Below are 21,706 nucleotides of genomic sequence, written 5' to 3' on the forward strand. Positions count from 1 at the left end.
CAGTGTCAGTCAACAGAATTATGACACCAGCAAGAAAGTTATTATAGTTTTAGTCTGCATTAGTTAGCAGTATAGTTTCTAGAACAGGGAAGTTTTCCTCTCTCTCATTCTTGCATATGCCTGTTAGGCCACATCTGGAGCTTGATTGAGAATCAATTGCACAAATTCAAGAAAAAAATAGATGAGCTGGAACCTCTGAATTAAGGAAATTTATTTTAAAAATAAAATCATCAATAGGAAATATAGGTCATTTTAAATACCTGAAGAGTTATCATAGTACAGAGGTACTCAGCTTGTCTTTTATGATGTAGAATGAGAACGGCATACAGAATCAAATGATCCATGCTATATAAGGAGATGAATTTCAACCCAACAAAAAGATGACGTTTTCTAACAGACTTGTCCAAAATTGAAAGCTCTATTTCAAATGATAATCATAAATTGAATGACTTATGTCATCAATTACTATAGCCAGAATGTCACTAAGGGAATCCAAATATCAAATGTCATGTATGTCTGAACAACCTTCGAACACACTCTCTCCAACAATGAGGTTTAAAACACTAGCTGAGACGGCAGTGTCCCTTGGAGACAACATTATCAGGAAAAACGAAATTCACACAATTTGAAAAAAGGGATTATCAGTGCCAGTGGGGGCAAGAAGCTGAATGCTGACTCAAGAGCTGATGGTTCAGCTTTCAGGATTTTGCAAGCCCAATGTTAAACACAGTGATTTTTAAAACAAATTTTATGAACTTAACAGTTTAAAAATTACACTAAAAGCACAGCTAGTAAACACTCAAATATCACTTCCTAACATCACTTTGTTAACTTGAAATCAACCCTGGTAAGATATTTACACCCAAAAAACATGCAAATGCTACAAATCAGAGTTGGGTTTTTTTCTTTTTTTGAGAGTGCTTAAGCATTTATCAGCAGCATACCACATTAGTAATACCTTAATCAAGAAGAATTTATTAGGCTTCCACCCTGGTAGAACAGAAGTAGGAACCAAAGTAATCTTTCTCAGGAAACAGAAGAAACAGGAAATAGTATCTGAAAGTTTGAAAGTTATCTGTCATCCTATTAAACTGTGGTACAATTATACAATAACGTATAGCCTTCTAAAAGAATGATGGAAATCAATTTGTGTTAGGAAAATATGCAACAAACTATATCAGTTGGCACCTCTGGAGAGAGAGATGGGATATTGTATATGACTTTTAATTCAAATATTTGCATTTTTGTCATATGCATAGCTCATTTAAGAATAATAACACTATCAGTGAACACAAAGAAAGAGGTCAACCTTGAGGTATACCTTGAGCATCAGGCAACAGAAGCAGCTAGAATGTAGAGGAGAGAACAGCTTTGACAAAACTATAGAAATAGAAATAAAATTCTTAAGGCCCCAGCAGGCACTACAAAGGATCCCTCTTTATAAAAGATGATCATATATCCTGACTGTTCTGACTACCCTTCATTTCCTGTTCTTCTAATAGAACTAGCTGCAGAGTACATATTCTTGCCTTTTTTATTGACTAGGAGTAAGTAAAGAATGGCTCTCAACTGGGAATAATTTTTGCTCCCTCTGGGACATTTGAAGATTTGGAAACATTTTTGGTTATGGAGCAAACGGTTGCAACTGGCATCTAGTGGATAGAAACAGAGGACGCTGCTGAACATCCTATGATGCATAGGCCAGCAGCCCCCAACAATAAAAAATTAACCAACCCAAAATATCAATAATGGGAAGGTTGAAAATCTGTATACCACTGCTACTCAGGGCCACCTAATTGGATCTCTGTTCTTACAACCCCAGGGAGTCTAACCAAGACCCAGAGATTCTGCCTTTGCTAGAAAACATGACCATAGAATCTGATCCAACATTTTGGAGATCCAGCAAGGCTCCAATAACTGCCATGGAAGGCATCCTGGGGAGGGGTTAAAAATGTGACAGTTGACCTAACAACTGGTAGAGATCATTTATCTTCAGAAAAACCATCTCACTGGTGTGTTACTAACATTTCTGCAAAGTATCATAATACATACACACGCAAAATCCAAATGCCAATTTCTTTAATAGCATGTTACTATTTTTGAAGTCATGAAAAGTAAACTGGAAATTATGAGTTCAAATACCAATTATCATTGTAGTTTCAAATCCATTATAATTGCATACGGATGGCTACAGGCCATACTTTGATAACTATTAATTCTATTGCAGTCTTCAGTCTGCTTATCTGACACCATTAGTTCTTCACAAGAGTTTAGCAGCCTCCTTATTTCCCTAAACACTCAGGCATTTGGCACAGGGTCTCACCCATAGTAAGTCACAATAAACATTTTATTAGTTAATTGAATAAAAAGATTTTTAAAAGACTGCTGTACACATGACCTTTCACCTTTGCCAGAGTTGACTGGCATTAGGTAATACCAGAGGTCAGTTCTCATCCACAGTATATCATTTTTAAATACTAATATCTGAAATGTTTACTATTTATAATTAATCCCTCTCCTACCTGCTAATATGAGACAACCAGAACATAATTTTCTTTTCAATGAAGATAAACATTTCCCTACAAAAACCCACCAATCCACCTGTAGTTTCAATGGATTCCCCTCATCCATAGCCCCCATTCTGACATATTTTCTTTCTAGAATGTATAGGCAAGGCCATTATCTAGCTTCAGCCATTCCTTTGCCAGAATCCAAGTTGGTTCAGCCAAAAGGTGGCAGCAACTGAGACAGGCAGGAGCAGAGAGGAGCATCCACATACCTAGGAAGCTGAAGGCCGAGCTGTTTGAGGAGCTGATACAGTGATAGAGGTAAAGCAAGATCAAACAAGGCAAGCTAATGAAAGACATATGGGCCAAGAACAGGCAATCAAATCTTTGGATTAAAGACAACATTATCTGAAGCAACAACACACGCATGAGTAAGAGGGGAATTGAGACCGGGCGCGGTGGCTCAGGCCTGTAATCCTAGCACTCTGGGAGTCCAAGGTAGGCAGATCACAAGGTCAGGAGTTCAAGACCAGCCTGGCCAATGTGGTGAAACCCTGTCCCCACCAAAAATACATAAATTAGCTGGGTGTGGTGCCTCATGTCTGTATTCCCAGCTACTCAGGCGACTGAGGCAGGAGAATCGCTTGAACCCAGGAAGCAGAGGTAGCAGTGAGCCGAGACTGTGCCATTGCACTCCAGCCTGGTCAATGAGAGAAAAACTCTGTCTCAAAAAAAAAAAAAAAAAAAAAAAGACAGTGAAAAAAATGAAAGTGAAAATTTTCCTTGTTTAATGGTTAGGAGATGAGATATCTGAAGTCAAAGCCAGGAAGGCCAAAATAGCAGCATAAAATCCCAGAAGCAACCATATGCTCCTATCAGGGAAATGCAGTCTACAGATGAATGGTTTCTCCATTCAAAAAGGTCCTTCACTCCTTTCCCCCTTCTCCGCCTTATTCAGGCTCAGGAATAACTAAGGATTTCCTCCTCTACAACTATTACTAGAGAAAAAAGCTAGAATTTTTTTAGATTATGAAACAAATATCATTTATGAGCTCAAAATTTTAAATACAGCAACAGAGTTGGGGTAACGTGCTGTTGCTAAATACACACAGTGAAAAATAATAGGGGCATGGAATTGATTTACTCACAACCATTTTCTTTTCAAATCACAAATGTGGTTCCCTGCAAAATCTATTACGATCAAAGATGATCACAATGTATATCTTACTTTTATATATCTTACTTTTCTGGGTTTTTATGTTAAACACTTATAACGGCCACTATTATTAACAGGGTGGTTCCCTGGAAGTGCAGAAGAGGGAAAATGAATAAAGTAAGTGCCTGTACATAATTTCCCAAAACACAAGGTGAGGTCAGCAACTCTTTCTTTAACATTAGTGGAACTATTAATTGGTACCTAAGTACAGGAAGCAGAGTCTTCCAAAATGGTATCTGCCACAAACAAATTGTCAGTGTTTTAATTTTTCATTTTATACTTATGTAAAACGTAACAGTAATGCAAGCATAGCAATTAGCACCACACCCACGGGCCTAGTGGATAAAGCCCAAACTCAGAGGAACTGTCCTTTAAATAACTAATTTTAACAAAGATGAAAAAATTAAGTCCACAAAATCCATAGATTGGGAATATGGAAGGAAACAGAATAATAAACAATCATTACTATCAAAAATACTAAATTATATATATACATATACACACACACACATATGTATATGCAAATATTTTTGATTACCTAAAGAACTGTTTCCTGTGTAGCTGCTCTAGCAATATAGGGAAAAATTTGTGCTCCTACGGAAAACTATGCATTGTCTACAGCACATCTTTCCCATGTATCTGATTCTGATTCTTTGAGAGCTATTTTATAACTCTGTAAGTTGTAGATAATTAGTAGCAAAACGAAATTACTTTTGTCTAGAGTAGACATGCAAATTCTGAGTATAACTGACTTCCCACTGTGAAAAAGTCCAGTTTTGCCTCCCTTTGTAATCAATTTCAATATTCCTGAACCGTAAATATCTTTAAACTCTCCTTTCAGCTGGTTATAATGCCTTTATAACTCTCCTTTGCTTCCTCAAACCTTACTTTAATGATTTAATCCTTTCTTAATGATTTAAGTAAAATCTTTAGCACTGGTTAATTTTACATCTGTATGAAAGTCATAATTTTATTTTTTGAAAAGTATTTTTAACAGTAATTTTTGAGAAAATAATCAGTTACTTTTTGAAATTTTGGAGGAGTATTGATACTTGCCATAGACGTTTTCTCAGTTATGCTGCTAAATTGAAACATGAATATAGCTGTCACCCAGGAAAGGTCTAGAGGCTTTGGGACCCAAAGGCGATGAAGCGTCAAATCAGAAGCTAACAGTAATCCAAGTAAAGTGTCATCAACAGAATGAAAGCAAAATAGGAGTTCTATCCATGCTAGAGAACAAAAAACAACACCCTCAGCAGAATGGGGTTCTTATTCAGGAACATAGAACATCCTCTGTTTTTGCAATTTCATAGCTATATGGCTACCTCCCAAAGACAATCCTGTCCACTCTGCTTGCCAACCACGGATCACATTAGAGCAATGCTTGTTCATTGATGGCCTGTTTGCTGTATTTACTTTTGGATTTTTAGGAATCCAGTGAACATTATTAATCTCATCACATCCTATAAATGTCAAACAGTGTGAATGTTTAAAATGCTAGCAGTATACAATTACAAATAAACAAAAGTACAGATGTAATAACTTAAACATGATGAGAAGAAAATGATGTATGATACATACACACAGAGGATACATGTTACTGATTATAAAATTCCTCTGTCTGAGATTTCTTCTTGAGGATTGATGGTAGAAGCAAGGGTTTTCTGCTCAAAAAGATGAAAGTTTAAAAGAATAAAACACATTCTGAGTCTAATGTGCCATGAGCTCACCCATAGAATACGGAAAGCATACCTCAGATCCCTCAATTCAAGGGCATTTTTTGCCATAAAAATAAATGAACCTTTTTTTAAATATTCCAAAAATGATAACATAAATTTTACCACAAATACATGGCATTCCTCATACAGATATTGGTGGCAGAGCCAACCCAATATTCAGGAAAGTATCTTCAGAAATAGCTAAAACTGGGAGCGTTAAATAATTTTGTACAGAGGAAATTAAACGCAAGAACATAAAAGTCCTGGTTTCTTTACGGATATAATTTCTCAATGCTAGAGGTTTGGGGTTTTTCAAATTAAAAACTTCCAGATGCTTAACATGTATGGTAGTACTAAGTCACACTTGTCACGCTTGCTGCTTAAAATCCTGGGAAACGGTCAGAATATCTATAGGGATTGGGAAGGAAATTTAGGGAATACACTCTGTTTAGTTAAATCTCTTTTCTTGTACTTTCCAATAGCCTTGGTTGGCATGTATCAGGAACGTCCAGTCTTTTGGCTTCCCTGGGCCACATTTGGAAAAATAATTGTCTTGGACCACACATAAAATACATGAACACTAACAATAACTGATGAGCTAACAACAACAACAATTGCAAAAAAAAACTCATAATGTTTTAAGAAAGTTTACAGATTTGTGTTGGGCTACATTCAAGGACATCCTGGGCCACATGAAGCCTGCAGGGACATGGGTTGGACAAGCTTGGCCTATATGGTCTTTCCAGCCTGTATTACTTTTTCAACTTTCCTATCTTTGCTGCTTTACTGTTAATCTTTTTGCAGAAGACAAAGTAACCAGTTAAAAAGGAAAAGTCATTTTCTCTTCCATCTTCCTTGAAGCCCATAGTTTGAGACTGTATATTAAAGAGAAAATAAATTGCTCACCAAAGCTTGGTAACTTGTACAACTGCTGTGTCATTCTGTGTCCTACCAGACAAATGACGAAGGTGTTTCAGCCAAACAACTGTCCACAGCTAGCTACTCATACAGTAATAGTGCTGCTGATGACAATGGGCATTCATTTCAACATGACGTAGAGTATTGTCTTTCAAATTTTCTTTTGCAGTACTTATCACAGTATGATTGTAGCCAGATTTATACTTTCTATGTGAAATGTATTACATATTTCACTCACTAATGGCTAAAATCCTGTTAATTCCTAGAGATTTTTTCCTATTATTTATATACAACTCATGTATTCTCATTACAAACATCAATTTTATACACAACCAAAAATCAAATCAAGTAAGAAAGTCTCAAAGATCTTAGAAGTATCTTTAGAAGATCCTAGAAGTGTTATAACATATATTTTCAATAAATAATTTAGGTGAGAGTTCTTTTTCATATGCTGCCTTGTGAACTAAGTAAGTATTAGCCATTAGTCAAAAAATCAACTGCTTTAAGTAAGTATATTTGAAAAGACAATGAATTGCTGTAGCTTGGCAATAAAGCTCCATATGAGTATCTAGAATTAAAAAATAAGTAAAAACAAAAGGGAAGAAATTTGAAAAAACATAGAAAACTGTCACTAAAAGAACAAGAACAATATTGTGACTTGAAGGCTTAAGAAATAAGTGACTTTAAGAAAAAGGATGAAGTGAGATGTAGATTTTCTAATGAATAGTACCAGGCTCAGTTACACAGCGCATTTACCCAGATTTCCTGTGATACAATTATTATATTACCTTCCTTGCTAGAATACTCCAACCCATTAAAGAGATGATGATAATACATCAATAGTCATTTCTAAGACTTTATTAATTTGAATAGTTTTACCAGCATCATTTCTAGTAATGCTTCTAGTACAGTATTTCAAAGATCAGTTCTGTGTTGACAAATGTAAGTCCTCTGGGGCTTGGACTGTCAATAGTTTTCTAATAGTGTCCTATGGAGTCCTAAGTTTCTTAGAAGTATCTCAGGGGCCACCATGGGGGACAGAAGTGGGCAGCAGAAAGAAAGAAGATGAAGGGTATTGGCTTCTGCCCGCTCCAATCTCTGAGGTCAATCAGCGTAGTTAACATTGTGTCCAATTTCATTTACTGGGGTTTCTCATAAAATTTCATTCTTTAAAAAGGTTCAGCTTTTTTAAGAAATGTTATAAAATCCCTGAACTACTTAACCTCCAAAATTTGTATTAGTTTTAACATGTTATGGCTCACAAAGTTCTCAGAGAAAATGTTTAAAAGGCATGGGGATGAGAATAGTAATGCATTGAAAGAGACGAATCACGATAAAAGCCCCAAGCCACATTTTCAGATCTTCATTATAAACATCTTGCCCTTTTATAGAGAATCTTCCATAGAGAGCTCTGCCATGAGCCCTAGAGATACAGATACAAACCAAAGCCCCGCCCCCTAAGGAGCTCATAAGTGAGACTGGAAGTGGAAGTAGCCATCTTTTATTAAAAATGTAAGAAATATCACTGCAGACCCATTTTGGTGTCACAATCTTCCATTTCGTGGTCATGTTTAGAGCTACCATTTAGGAAACCACTGGATGAAGTTTCTCCAACTCCATTGGAGTAGTGATCTGTTTCCATGTCTACATCATTACTGGTGAAGTTTTTAGCTTGCTGTGATCTTGGCATATTTATACTGTTAAGTTCTGGTACATTCAAATTGGATGACTGGTGTTTATTACTATGGCAATATGATTGATGTGCTTTATTTGATATTACACCATTACTACAACTTTCAAAACCAGAAAAATGCGCAGTACTTCCTTTGCCTGATGCTAAATTGTGGATATTCATTCCATGGCTGGGGCTCATACTTGGACTACTAAAAGGTCGAGGACTAACAGGGTAACTGTCTTGAGACTTTGGACTTCGGCCTCCCAAACATACTTCACTATCTGTACCATTCACCATTTCTATAAACTGACGTGCTTTTAATGTGAAAAGGAGATTAGGATTTCTTTCAAATAAACGTGAGTATAACTGTTGTGTTGTTTCAATGGCTTCTCCCATTCTTCCTGCTAATACCAATTTCTGAATTCTTTGTCTATTCTTAAGGGAAGCTAATTCTTCTAGAACAGTCTGGTCTGTAGATCTGGCAAAGCCCTCTGCTGTGGCACAGTACCCATGGTGGACTAAATAAGATGAAACCATTTTTTGTATCATGCTCTGCCATTCTCCTTCTCGATCTCTGATAGGAAATTGGTCTATCTGTGCCTGGATTTTGGTCCTCCACTCTCGCATATAGTCTTCTATATCAAACACGAAAGGATGTTGTACCATGAGACCACTTACCTGGGAAGAGACTGTCAGTATATCTATAGGGATTGGGAGGGAAGTTTAGGGGATACATTGAGCCCCTAAGTGGCACTGGTAGTAGAACAGAGTTATACCATGAGACCACTTACCAGTTAGCATGTGTCAGGATCTAGCCACAAAAGTCACTTGATCCTTGACCCACTTAACCCACTTGATTCCCAATCAAGTCGATAACCATCCTGAGAAAGGCAGTCATTTAAGAAGCTTTTTTCCATTTGAACATCATCTGCTCTGACCTTGTGCCCTAATTCTTTCAATAAAACATGATTTTTAGTGTTCCACGGTTCACTTAGGAGCCCTAGAACAGGTCAGCATTTCTGGTATGACTTTAAAGTAAAGGTGTTGGTTTCTAAATGTGGTTTGTGGAAATCACTTTCATCTTATGATCACATCATATGTACCTTTAAAATGCTGGCTGGAATCTGGAGTTCTTGAGACCACAAATTGGGGTTTCATACTTGCTGGAAGGGTAATACAAACAACTTACCTTTGACAGCTCCCAGCATTGACCTAAGACACAGGAATGCTGAGTAAGAAATGTATCAATTTTTCTGACATATTTCTCTGTAGCATCTTTAAAAATGGAGGCGTAATACAAAGCTTTAATGGAGGATTACTCTGGCTCCCTAACTACTGTACAGAATTATATAACAGTAAGAACTTTAAAATATCAAGCTTTCTAAGTATGATGGTAGAGAAATATAATTCTGAGAGATTAGAAGCTATAGGAGGCCTTTTCCCCCACTCTTTTACTCTTCTTACATGTGAACTCTTTGGTAAAGAAGGGAAAAAAATAGACTTTACTCCTTCCCTGATCAGCTACTTTTAGTTAGACACATTCTGACTCTCAATATTACCATAATGTACAAACGAGAGCTGGCTACAATTCATAGAATTTACTCAGTTAGCCTAAATCAGAAAATTGTATTTTAAAATGTGCTGACCACATTTCAAACCCAAGAATAAAAACACTGTGTACATAATCCAGGAAACTAGAGCTCCTAAAATCTAAATGATTAACATCCAAATGAGCAGACACAGTGTTGGCATTCCTGACAAATAAGGTCTACATCTACTAAACATGCCTTTATAGCAAAAAGATGAATTTAGCAATAAGACTAAAGAATACAATATGAAGAAAAATAAAAAAATGTGTTTCAACTCTCGTATTATGTGGCAACATAAAGTTGAAATGAAGACTCCAGATGAAATTATGTCAAAAGCATGACACTGATTCCAAATAATTCTGGGTTTTGAGAAATTCCAAAATGTAAGCACAAAATCCTCAACTGGTAAGTTCAATTACATTTAGTTCATTTATTCGATCTATTGGGATACTAGCTTAAACTTCACATCTGTGAATCTATCCACTAAATAAACGTTTTGACTAATATAAATGTGAAGTTTACTAGATTCTTTCAAATATCTTAAAGCTGATAGGACACTAGAGTCTTCAAAGATAGGTGGAAGAAATTCCTTGCTTCCTCCATGAATCTTTTTTATTGCAAACGGAAGTCAAGAGATAGAAGTCAGCTAGGGGTTTAACTGGGAAGGAGCAGGCAGAACAGAGAAGTCCCGCTATTCAGCTCAGTTCCTCCTCCTAGCGGTCACAAATGGGAGGTGCCTGTCATCTGGTGGCATTTCCTCAAGGGTTTCTTATTGTTTAAATGACTCACAGAGCAGCCATTTGGAGGAATATATGATGCCAATGAAAAGTGCTCAATTTTAATTTGTAAGTGACTTCTACTTCTGCTTCTCACTCTTCTATACTTTTTTTTAAAGTCAATTTTGAAATAACATTTCTTAATTGCAAGATTTCTGAATAAATCCCAAATGAGGCAGTAACTATCCATGTCTAAGAGCTGAGTATGCAAGCACACCACAGTCATTTTTAACACAAACCAGGGGAAAAGCATTAAATATTATGGTGCGTTAAACCACCACATGGAGCTTCACCCATATTGGCAAACCAGGGAGGCTGGGGATGTGTCTATATTTAGCCATCACATACTAGGCTATAGCCACAGCCCGGATTGACTCATACATTGTTTTCACATTCTCAGCTTCCATCAAACCACCAAGTAAAGTTTATAAAGTGATAGTATGGAATAAAAACGCTTTTTCATGATAGGTTTTGGATGGTTTCCACTCAGGATAACATAGATTGATGTTATTTGGATAAATGTCTTGTGAGATTCCCCTGCAACAGGAAACGTCCCCCTGGGCTGCAAAGCAGTCCTGATTCTGACATATTTCCCCATCAGCTCTCCATCTACCTAATCCTGTTGATAAGAAGATGCCCCTCTCCATCCTTAGACCTAATCCTGACATTCAGAGACTATTTTCATTAACATCACGTAGTTGATTTTACACAATGACAAAGCAATCAGAAGCACGGTAGGATATTATGGCCCTGAGAGGCTTCTTACGGCTACATATAATTTGAATGAGCTAGATCGAATTAAACTCTATGCAGAATTTGTACCCTTCTCCTAAGTAACTCCCAGCTCATGGAAAAGTAGAATTACTAAGGTAAGAAAGAGAAAGGAGTATTTTAAGAATTAACTTCTTAATAACTTGTAGGCAAGAGAAGCGGAAGAGAAGCTAAGAAACAAGAACATTGCTTCAAGAGGCAATTTGTCATCGGCCCTTTGGGTGACTGGGCATTTTTACCAGCTGCCACTCCTGGACCAACTCAAAGTGTTAGACCCAAACTGTTGTACTCATTAAGACTGAAACAATTTAACATGAATGCTTGAAGACACTTGGATGTCACATTGTATTGTTTGGCCTTATAAGAAGAGAGGAATGTCTGCTATTCTCATTTAAATAACATTTATAGCATTTTAATTTGATTTCTTTCTGTAAACTGTTTCTGACTACTCTTTACCATACATAATAGAAAATCTACACATTACTATCCCCTTACTTGATGTACTCTTTCCACTCATTGTACAGCGTGTTAGGGAAAAAATATATAGCATAAGTGAAAAACCATGTAGAGTAGGAAACACAAGTTTTATGTGAGAAAGTAAATTTATGTTAGAAAGGTAATTTAAAGTCTCTTCTTATACAACAGTAAAGAGTACACAACCATCAAGCTATAGTTAACATTTCTTTCCACCCAAAACTAAGAACGCAGGCTACGAGGTCAGTCACCAGGGGCAATATTATTTGCATTTATGAATCTTGATTGCCTATATGAATTGCTTGCCTACATGTATTCTTATTTTGCACACCATCATTTTCATGGACTGGGAGTGTATAGAGAGACCTCAGAAGTTATCTGGTATACTTTTTTATCTCTAGCTAAACTCTCCAAGCAAACGACTAGCTGTGCTACAATCAAGGATTATCATGAATGTATAGGAGCCAGGTCCAGTGGTACTGTTCAGTACCCCAGACATAAAGTTTCTCTCCTTATTTAACCTATTTTCAGGAGAAAAGTAGAAGAATAAGCCATCATCCTCCTGTCTACAACAACCCTTTGTATATTAACAGTGACTCTTTTGTTTCACGTGGGGTAAGTATACTAGTTATCAGTGTACTTCTATCTGTTCATAAATTCTTGGAGAGCTAAAAGGCAAATCAGCTTTTTACCCATTGCTAGAGCTTTTATTTTCAGCAGAAACCAGATTTTCTCCTATTGTGAACTTCTAAAAGAGAATCATACTTTTTTCTTTATTTTATCCAGAGAAAAAAAAAATCTTTGGGTTTACAAAAATGGAAGAGATTTTGGTCATCTGTCCCAAAGCACACTATATTTTTTCTTGGTTGCACTTGTCACATCTGTACCTTTATGCCATTTTTAAAGAATTATCTGTCATCCATTCCAAATGTAAGCTTCACGAGGGAAGATACCAAGTCTGCCTCATACATCAACATTTTCCCAATGACTAGTACAGTATTTGGCATACAGCAGCCTCTTCATTTAACCTGAAGAACTGACAAATGCCCTTCAAAATCATTCTTGTTCAGCACTTCTATTTTGGAGATATGAAAATAGAAACTATAAGAGTTGTTCTTGGAAATGACTTCCCAAAATTGCATAACAAGTTAATGACAAAGCCAGGATTAGAATTCTGGATTCTATATTCCGCATCCACATTCTCCATCCATAACACCACAGAGGTTCTTACACCATGTACGCGCAACACTACTGATGAGTAAGATATGGAAAACTTTGTGATCTACACATCTTCTGGTTGGCTGCCTAGCTCCCAAAGCTCTTTATCAGTTGAAAAACAAAAACCTTCTCATAAATGTGCCTGGTTTATGCATACTTTATGTAGAACTCCAAGAACAGAACCCAAAACTAAATTCTACAGCCATAGCAAAGAGCCAACTTATTCTTTCCAATTAGAGTTGATGCACAGAGGTCAAGCCACAGATGCCAACTGAATTTCTATGGGTCACCTACTGCTAAATCAAAGATTCTGCTAAACACAGCTTCAATTTGTATGAAAATTTTAAAATTATTTTAAAAATTATTGTTTTGGGCTGGGCACAGTGGCTCACGCCTGTAATCCCAGCACTTTGGGAGGTCGAGGCGGGCAGATCACGAGGTCAAGAGATCGAGACCATCCTGGCCAACATGGTGAAACCCCATCTCTACTGAAATACAAAAATTAGCTGGGCGTGGTGGCACATGCCTTTAGTCCCAGCTACTCAGGAGGCTGAGGCAGAATTGTTTGAACCAAGGAGGCAGAGGTTGCAGTGAGCCGAGATTGCGCCACTGCACTCCAGCCTGCCACCTGGCAACAGAGCAAAACTCTGTCTCATAAAAAATAAATAAATAAATATATATATATATATATATATATATATATATATATATATGGTTTCTTTAAACCAAATACTTTTTAAAATAGAGCTTTTCTGAGTGCATGAAAGAAGTAAATGTGAGTTTCTCCAGGGGAGATAAGATGATCTAAAACTGGATTGTGGTGATGGCTGCACAACTCTATAAATTTGTTTTAAAAATCTTAAAATTGGTAAATATTATAAATTTTACACAATAAAGCTGTTAAAAAAATAAGTCTGAAGAGCAGTCACATAGTAAAATACTTCATTTTGTAAACATCTGGTATTAAAACTGTAAAGACATTCTTTAATATCCCCATGGTCTTTCAAGCCCAGCTCCTATCCACTTCAATCATGGTTTACCTAAAAGGTCAAAAGGTTTCCCTGCAATTTTTGTAAGAGTAATTCAGGATACTTACATAAATACCAAAAAAAAAAACAATTTTATTTATATACAATCAAGAAAAACTGACTGGTATGATTATCTGCATAATCTCCAGATATATTTGTTTAATTAAGCATAGTGTTCTAGTCCAAACCTGCCATTAATTAGCCATTGGGTTTTTAGCAAATTACAAAAGATCTCCAAGTCTCAGTTTTCTCACCTATTTCATGTGTCTCTGTAAACCACAGTAGAGCTAAGTAGCATATAATATACTACAAAGAATAGTAATTGCTATTGTCTAATGGATAGCCACTAATATGCCAGACTATTTAGGTAAATTATTACCCTAAAGAAGGTATTATTAGTCTTTATTTATTTATTTATTTATTTATTTTTTGCAGGGTGGGGGCAGATGAGGAAATCAGAACATAGAGAAGTTCATTAGTTTTACCAATGTCACACAGCTAATTAGTAGCAGATCCAGGATTCCAGTACAGAATTATCCAGGTCTAAATCCTATACTTACTCTCTATCCCTTGGTAGACTTTGGGCTTTTGGTTCTATCAGATGTGGGCATGAATCCTGAACTTGTCTTTACTATGTTAAGTTAATAATCTTCTCTTACTAATTCTTAACTCAGGGTCATTGTGAAAATTAAATTAGAGAGTACATCTCCTGACATTAGAAAATATTTTTAAAAACAGCCTTTTTCATCCTTTTCCCACAGAGGTTCCTTGTGCATACACACAGACACACACACACACACACACAAATTCTATGATTACCTCAGAACCTACTTGAATAAACTTCACTGGGACTGAGTTCTATCAAAAGCAATTAGAGTGAACACAAACAACATCGCATTACTTCTTTGCTATCAGTCCTTGGCTCTGTGACTGAAACTGTCAACAAGAGTGTCAACTTCAAGGGGTGGGCATCTGTCCACAGGAACTGAGCTGAGGTCACAGACTTGTCTCACTCTGCCCTACAAACAGATGTCTAGGCGACAACTCTTAGTCACTGCAAACCAGGGTTAGAGCCAAACCAGGTGGGAAGTACTGATTTTCTTTTCTAATCCTCTTGGTCAGCCCATTCATTCCCTAAGAAAATTCCTCACTGACCGTAATTCAAAATAACTAGTTTTCCCGGGATACTATTTTCAACAAAATGTCTTCATTTTGATGATATCTGATTATTCCTCAAGAAAAAGGGAGTGTTTCCATAATAGCAGTTTGTCAGCAGAAACCTGCTTGATTCTGCATAGTAGAATGCACACCTTCTAATGTTTACCACGAAAGTTGCCAGGTAAAAACTGATGTAATGTGGAGCTCTAGTGGTGGCAAGAGGTAAAGCAGCTATTAGTGGGAGCCAACAAAAAAGCCTAGGAAATCTCCACTTATTCTTACATTAACGTGCTAAGATGAAAAACAGTCCAAAATAATCTAAGATAATATACAGTAAATCTTAAATGTAATAGATTTCTTCTAGATTACAAGTTAAACTTCAGTAGCTGGCCTGTATTAGACATCATGAAACAATTATATCTTCTCAAAAAACAGACCTCAATGCTGTGGTTGTCCCTTTTTTATTTTTTACTAAGTTCATTAAGAATTCTATTAATTAAACACTAGCTATTTTTTCACACAGCTAGTAAGAATATTGTATACAGAAAAAAATGCTGGACTCTAAGTGGTATGATCAGTGAAGTCCTGTACCAACTGTCCTGAGAATTTAAATAATCCCTACAGGCTGATGAGGTGGTTGTGAGTTAATTCCCATACTACAAAAGTGCCTTCCTTGAATATCTGACTTCTGAGATTATTTTCCAACTTAAAACGACTAAGAATGAGACCTACACTGTCAAAGGTTAACTCTTCATTTTTCTGGTACCTAACGTATATGTCTTCTCCATCAAAAAAGCTTCATTTAAAAAATATAGCTCTATTATGTTCAAAAATTTAACAGAAAATAAATAGTAAAATGTGTACAATGTACAACCTGGAGTTAACATTTAAAATTTCTAAATGTGGTGCCTTGTTTAGCTGTGCCAAAACAAGTTATCATGAGAGGGAAAATGTTTCACAATATGAAAAAAATACAAGAATTTGCCTTTTCATATATAAGCACCTAAGTATCATGTTCCTTAATATCAAAGAAATTTTAAGAGACTCACTTTCGGCCGGGCGCGGTGGCTCAAGCCTGTAATCCCAGCACTTTGGGAGGCCAAGGCGGGTAGATCACGAGGTCAAGAGATCGAGACCATCCTGGTCAACATGGTGAAACCCTGTCTCTACTAAAAATACAAAAAATTAGCTGGGCATGGTGGCACATGCCTGTAATCCCAGCTACTCAGGAGGCTGAGGCAGGAGAATTGCTTGAACCCAGGAGGCGGAGGTTGCGGTGAGCCGAGATGGCGCCATTGCACTCCAGCCTGGGTAACAAGAGCGAAACTCCATCTCAAAAACAAAAACAAAAACAAAACAAAACAAAAAGGGACTCACTTTCCATGAGTGACAATAAAAGAAACTACCATATTCATAAATGTATTAACACTGTTTATCTGAAATAAACATCTCAGTTCACGGAAGCTTTTCATGATCTCTGAGTTGAATGCAGTAGGTATTTCCAATGGCCATATTCCAGGGGCTTCTGAATTGTTAGGTCTCAGATGACTACCAAGCCCTCAAAGGTCCCTGAAGGCAGATTTAATGATCACCCAGGGGTTCTTCTTTATGATGTCCTTCTCTATCCTCCTACTAATATGCTGCCTTTGATATGGCTCCCTCAAGCTACACACACACAAAAAAAGGTAAAAATATAAGCGCCTCTTCTTCAAAGTCACTGAAAATGCAAGAGTGTGTAATGGGAAGCTCAAGATAAAGAACTTATTATTTTCTTTCAGCCATCATCTCTAGCTATAGGATAGGAGATGGAACCTTTTTAATGGAATAGAAACAGCAGGGAAGGAAGTGAAGATGGTTTACTAACATAATTATATGCCAAAGGGAATAAACCAAAAGAAAAAACCCTGCACTAATGCAGTATGAGCCACCCAGGAATTCAGAACCTAACAGTTCTACAGTCCTTTTTACCAAAGACATTAAAACGATTTAATTTAAGATATTTCCAAATCTGTGAATCTAAGAAGTTTGGCTTTGTACATCACCTTGCCTATATTTTCTTTGGTGATTACCTCTCTCTTTGCTTTACCATAACAGCCCCTTGGTATGCTGCTTAAAATAATATATGGGGCTTTATTTGCCATCCTTTTGACTGAGACATGTTGATTTTATTAAAGTAAGTTGAGTCTGCATTCTTTCTTTACTATTGTTACAGGTAGACTTGACAGACACAGGACCTTTGTTTCAAAATGCTCTGCTCTGGAGGAAACCTTGTTAAATAAGTTCCATTTTACCTGCTGGGCAGTTACATTCTGAAGGTGCTTCTCTTGCGATTCTTATTTTAGCCATATGTTCATAGGATTTCTGTAGGAAAAGAAGAGTTATTAACAATCATCAGTAGCACTGTAGAGAGATGGATTCTTGAGGGACTCTGGCCGTATGCCTGATTTACCGGCATTTCATAACCTGCATAACTAGCATTTACATATGTACTTGGACTCTAGTCAAAAAGTAATCATGCCTAAGCCCTAAAAAAAGAAAATGACCACTGATAGGGTATCAAGATTGCTGGACTTGTATAACATCTTTCTCCATTCTTCCCTACCACCCTCTCCCTCAGCTCAAGCATATGCAGTCAATGTAAAAACCTAGCACTAAAATGTTGCAGTACTAGGTAAGCTGTGGCTTACCAATAACAGACATTATTTTACACATGAAGATCAACTGCTTTATCATGCTAGGCTGCAACTACTGCCAAATAGGCTCCCCGCTAGAGTACAGTTCCAGAAACCCCCCTTACTCTAGTCTAAAGGTGCCCTTAAACATGACGTAGATTCCTTTCAACTCTCAACGCCAAGGGCTCTGCATTCATAAATATCCCGGCACAGCATCCTTCACCAAAAATAAAGCTAATTAAAAAAAAAAAAAAAAAGTTTAAACTTTTAATACAAAAAGATTCTACGTGTGAAATTATTGATTTTAAATCATATGAGCCTATTTCACTTTTAAGAGTGATTACCTTTTTTTGTATATTAATAACATCTATGTCCCTAACCATCTTACAACATGTAAAAGATATAACAGATGCTACCTCTGCAAGAAATATTCTCTCCACAATTGGGAAAGACTCACACATGACTTCAGAAAACTAAAAAGAGATGAAATGCCCTTCTCACCTTTTAGACCTTCCTACATGTATAACATGCAAACATTAAGAGAGAATGAGGGAATATTACAGAGATAGGCATGGAGATATCAAGGGAGGTGCATATACAAATATATGCTACAGTGAGCATAGATCCTTGCCCAAACACATGCACGCGCGCGCGCACACACACACACAGTCACACCAAGTGTGCGTACAGTAAGGGTAGCAGCCAGTCATGCACACAGAGTCACGCTTGTGTAAGATGTTACCCACGTGCAAAATATCCCAGCCTCTCACACCTGAGCCAGAAGTCGCTCCACTTTCTCTTGCACCATAGCCTTTAGCTGATCCAGAGTATCAGGCAGCAGATGAATGGAAGGGGTCCCTTTGGCGGATTCGAGAGCGGCGATCCTCGCCTGGAGGTCGTTGGTTTTCACACCCAGGTACAGACAAGACACCACGGCCACCGCTGACAGGAGGGCCGCCAGGACGGCGCACGGGGGCATGGTCCGGGCACATTGCAGCCTGGCAGGGCTCGGGTCCTCGGATCCCGGATCCCGGCCCCCTCCTTTCCCTGCGTGCTTCTTCACCAGCATCTTGGCAGGGTCGGCCGCCTCGGCTTCGCCTCCCACCCTCTACACCTCAAATAATTCTAAAAGGAAAGACAAAGGTCGATTCCTCCAAAGTTCAGTCCCTGTGGCTGCACAACTAGTTGGTGGAGTCGAACCCGCGAGCGGAGATGGACCCCTGCCTTGCTCAGCGTCCAACCCCGCTTTCTTCTTTCCTCCCAGCTGGAGGTGAAAAGCGCCCTCAGTCCGGGGACTGGGTGGCGGTAGGGTAAACAGCAAGACGAAGCCCTCCCAGGCAGCTCTTCCGACTCCCAGAGGAGCGACACCTCTTCCGCGGTCCCCGACGGTGGCTGCTCAGGGTCCGAGGGACAGCGGCCGAGGCTCGGCGCGGGGCCGCGGCTCGCCCTGGCCACGGAGGACCGGACCTGTTGCGCCTCTGCGAGTTTGCCTTATTTCTACCTACTCGGCGTCTTTCGGCACGCCGACCTGTTTCCCACCTGCATCCAATGCAAGGCAAAAAGGCTTGCGAGAGCACGCTAGAGCGCAGCACGAAAGGGGCGGCTAAGCCGGAGAAGACAGAGGAAAAACGAAATGAACCCAAGGAGCAGATGCTAGTCGCGAGGCCGAAGTCGCGGCTGCCCGAAGGATCTCCGCAGCCCCGCGTGCGCGATCCTTAAATACCCTCCGGGATGCTCGTGTGAGTGAGTGTGTGAGTGCGCGCGCGCTCCGAGCACGACGTCCCTCCCCCGACCCCCTCCCGGCGCCCGGCGTCCGGCCCGCTGCTCCCGCTGCTGCGCGCCCCTCTCCCCTAGCCGAAGCCCGAGCCCGCCTTATTATCATAATGTATTCACCTTGGCCCAGCCCGCAGGCCGGCCCGGGGGACCCCCCAGGGGGCGGGAGGCTTGGGTGGGAGCGGAGCAGGAGGTCTGTGATTAGCATAATACATGCAAATCGCGGGAGCGGCCGCCGTGATTGGAGAGGAGCCTGGCGACCCCGCCCCCTGCGTTGCGCGGAGTAACTTCAGCGTCCCCGAAGACCACCTCTCTCGCCTGGGCCGGGGGCCGAAGCGGGGTCTGCTGCTCAGGAGGCGGCAACTTTGGCTGATACTGACTCAGCCCAGCGCCCCCTCTTTATATTACTTAAAAACGGAGACATGGCCTCCGAGAGGAAGAAGTGAAGCAGAACGTTCTCTGTCTCCTGATCGTCACTCAAAAGCCGCCGCAGGAGCTCTTGCTATCTCGCTCTGGTGCCGCGTTTTCCCTCCTGCCTCACTTTCCCGCATGCCCAGAGGCAAAGTGTCTGGCCCACGTCTGAGGTACCTTTCCCCACTTCCCCCTCTCTTCCCACGGCCGCGCCGCAGATTCTCCAACGAGGTGAAGTTTTCTCTCCCCTCCCCCAGTTTCCTTGTCTTGACGGGACTGAGTCTCCTCCCAGCTCTGTATTCCTAGTCTATACTAGGGTGCTAATGTGTTTTCCTGACTCCCTGTTTTGCGGGATTGGAAAAGGGAGTGTTGAGGTATACACATTTCTCAGGATTTAGGAAAGGAATGAAGAATGAAGTCAGTTTTTCCTCTTACCTGACTCTCTTCATGCTGTTCCCTCTGGATCAAATTACAAAATCTCTAATGGGATTTTGGAATGTTGGTAACAAGTAGCATTTGACATCTAATTTACTTTGGGGAAAACAGAAATCCCACCTCTTATTCCAAAGAGTTCCTGCTTATCTCCCCATAAAAAATACCATATATTTTTCCTAGTCTTCTTAATCAAGCTAACCTGAAGTCATTGCTTACTGTTGTAAACAATCAACAAAATACTTCACTAAGCTGGTCTTTCACATGTGGGAACAGATATCGCTAGGTATGAAGCAAGGTAAAGAAATAACAACATTAGAGGAGGAAACAGACTAACATTGGAGGAAAACGCAATGAATTTTGCTGTGAAGTCAAAACCATAATTCATTTGTATCACACAGCGGTTCTCAAAGGATGGTCCCATACCAATAGCATCAGCATCACCTGAGAACTTATACAACCTTTCAATTCTGGTTTCCTTCCGCAGATCTGAATCAGAAACTGCTACTACCACTACTGAAATAAAAAAACACAGCAATCTGTGTTTTAACAAGCCCTCCAAATGATTTTGATACATACTAAAGTTTGAGAACCACTGGTATAACACGTTCCAAGATATTTTTCAATACTTTTTTTATTTGAACCTCATAACCCTACAATGTAAGTGATGAATTACTGTTCCTTTTTTAAATATAAACCAAATTTTAAAATAAATTTTAAAGAGATAAATTTCAAGTCACATTTAATTGTGATTAAACATGTTTCCAGTAACAGAACCCAAATAATGGGTACAAATGTTTTAATGCACCAACTCTTTCCGTGACCTCTAACTATTTGTTACTCTCCTTTGCAGGCTTTTCCTCTGTCATTTCTCTGAATGTTGGTGCTCCTTGGGTCTCTGTCTTATTCCATCTTCTCTTCTCTGTATATTCTCTCCAGTAGAGTTCCCAATGGCCGTGATTACACTGATGAGTCATAAATTCATATCAAAAGCCCAGACCTCTCTCCTGAACCTCAGATCCATATAGCCAGTTGCCTCTTGGCCATCTCCGTTTGGATGTCCCAGTCTCATTTCCAACAACCTGCAGCTTACCTCCAAATTCTATTCTGCATCCTCTGTTTCCCATCTCAGCCAATGGAGTTGCCATCCATCCATTCACCTCAAGCCAAAATACCCAGGAGTCGGCCCTGACTTCTCCCTTGCCCCCCTCCCCTCATCTATTTAGAGTCCTTCAATACTTCCGGTTGTCCTTAGGACAAAGATCTTATGTCTTTCAACCCCCACAACACACACCCTTGTCTACCATCTCACCAGCCTCATTGCTCATTCTCCCTCTCAAACTCTCAGCATCAGCTTCTCTAAAGTACAG

The 21,706-nt window shown here is 39.0% G+C and overlaps 2 protein-coding genes across 2 annotated transcripts in view; both read right to left on the minus strand.

The window, feature by feature from the left end:
- The window catches only part of COL25A1 (collagen type XXV alpha 1 chain), a 523,121-nt gene extending 503,651 nt beyond the window's left edge, over positions 1-19,470 (minus strand). Inside the window, exons 1-2 of the mRNA XM_074396556.1 lie at positions 18,493-19,470; positions 17,340-17,409 (exon numbers count right to left, since the gene is read on the minus strand). Coding sequence (XP_074252657.1) covers positions 17,340-17,409; positions 18,493-18,789 — 367 coding nt within the window. The 5' untranslated portion in view covers positions 18,790-19,470. The remainder of the gene's footprint in view (positions 1-17,339; positions 17,410-18,492) is intronic.
- On the minus strand, positions 3,273-13,480 carry LOC141584034 (ran-binding protein 9). The gene has a single exon (XM_074396555.1). The coding sequence runs from the start codon at positions 8,698-8,700 to the stop codon at positions 7,882-7,884; it is 819 nt and encodes a 272-aa protein (XP_074252656.1). The 5' UTR covers positions 8,701-13,480; the 3' UTR covers positions 3,273-7,881.
- Positions 19,471-21,706: the final 2,236 nt, after the last annotated feature.

Source organism: Saimiri boliviensis, chromosome 3 (genome assembly GCF_048565385.1).
Source record: "Saimiri boliviensis isolate mSaiBol1 chromosome 3, mSaiBol1.pri, whole genome shotgun sequence".
In the NCBI taxonomy this organism is placed as follows: Eukaryota; Metazoa; Chordata; class Mammalia; order Primates; family Cebidae; genus Saimiri; species Saimiri boliviensis.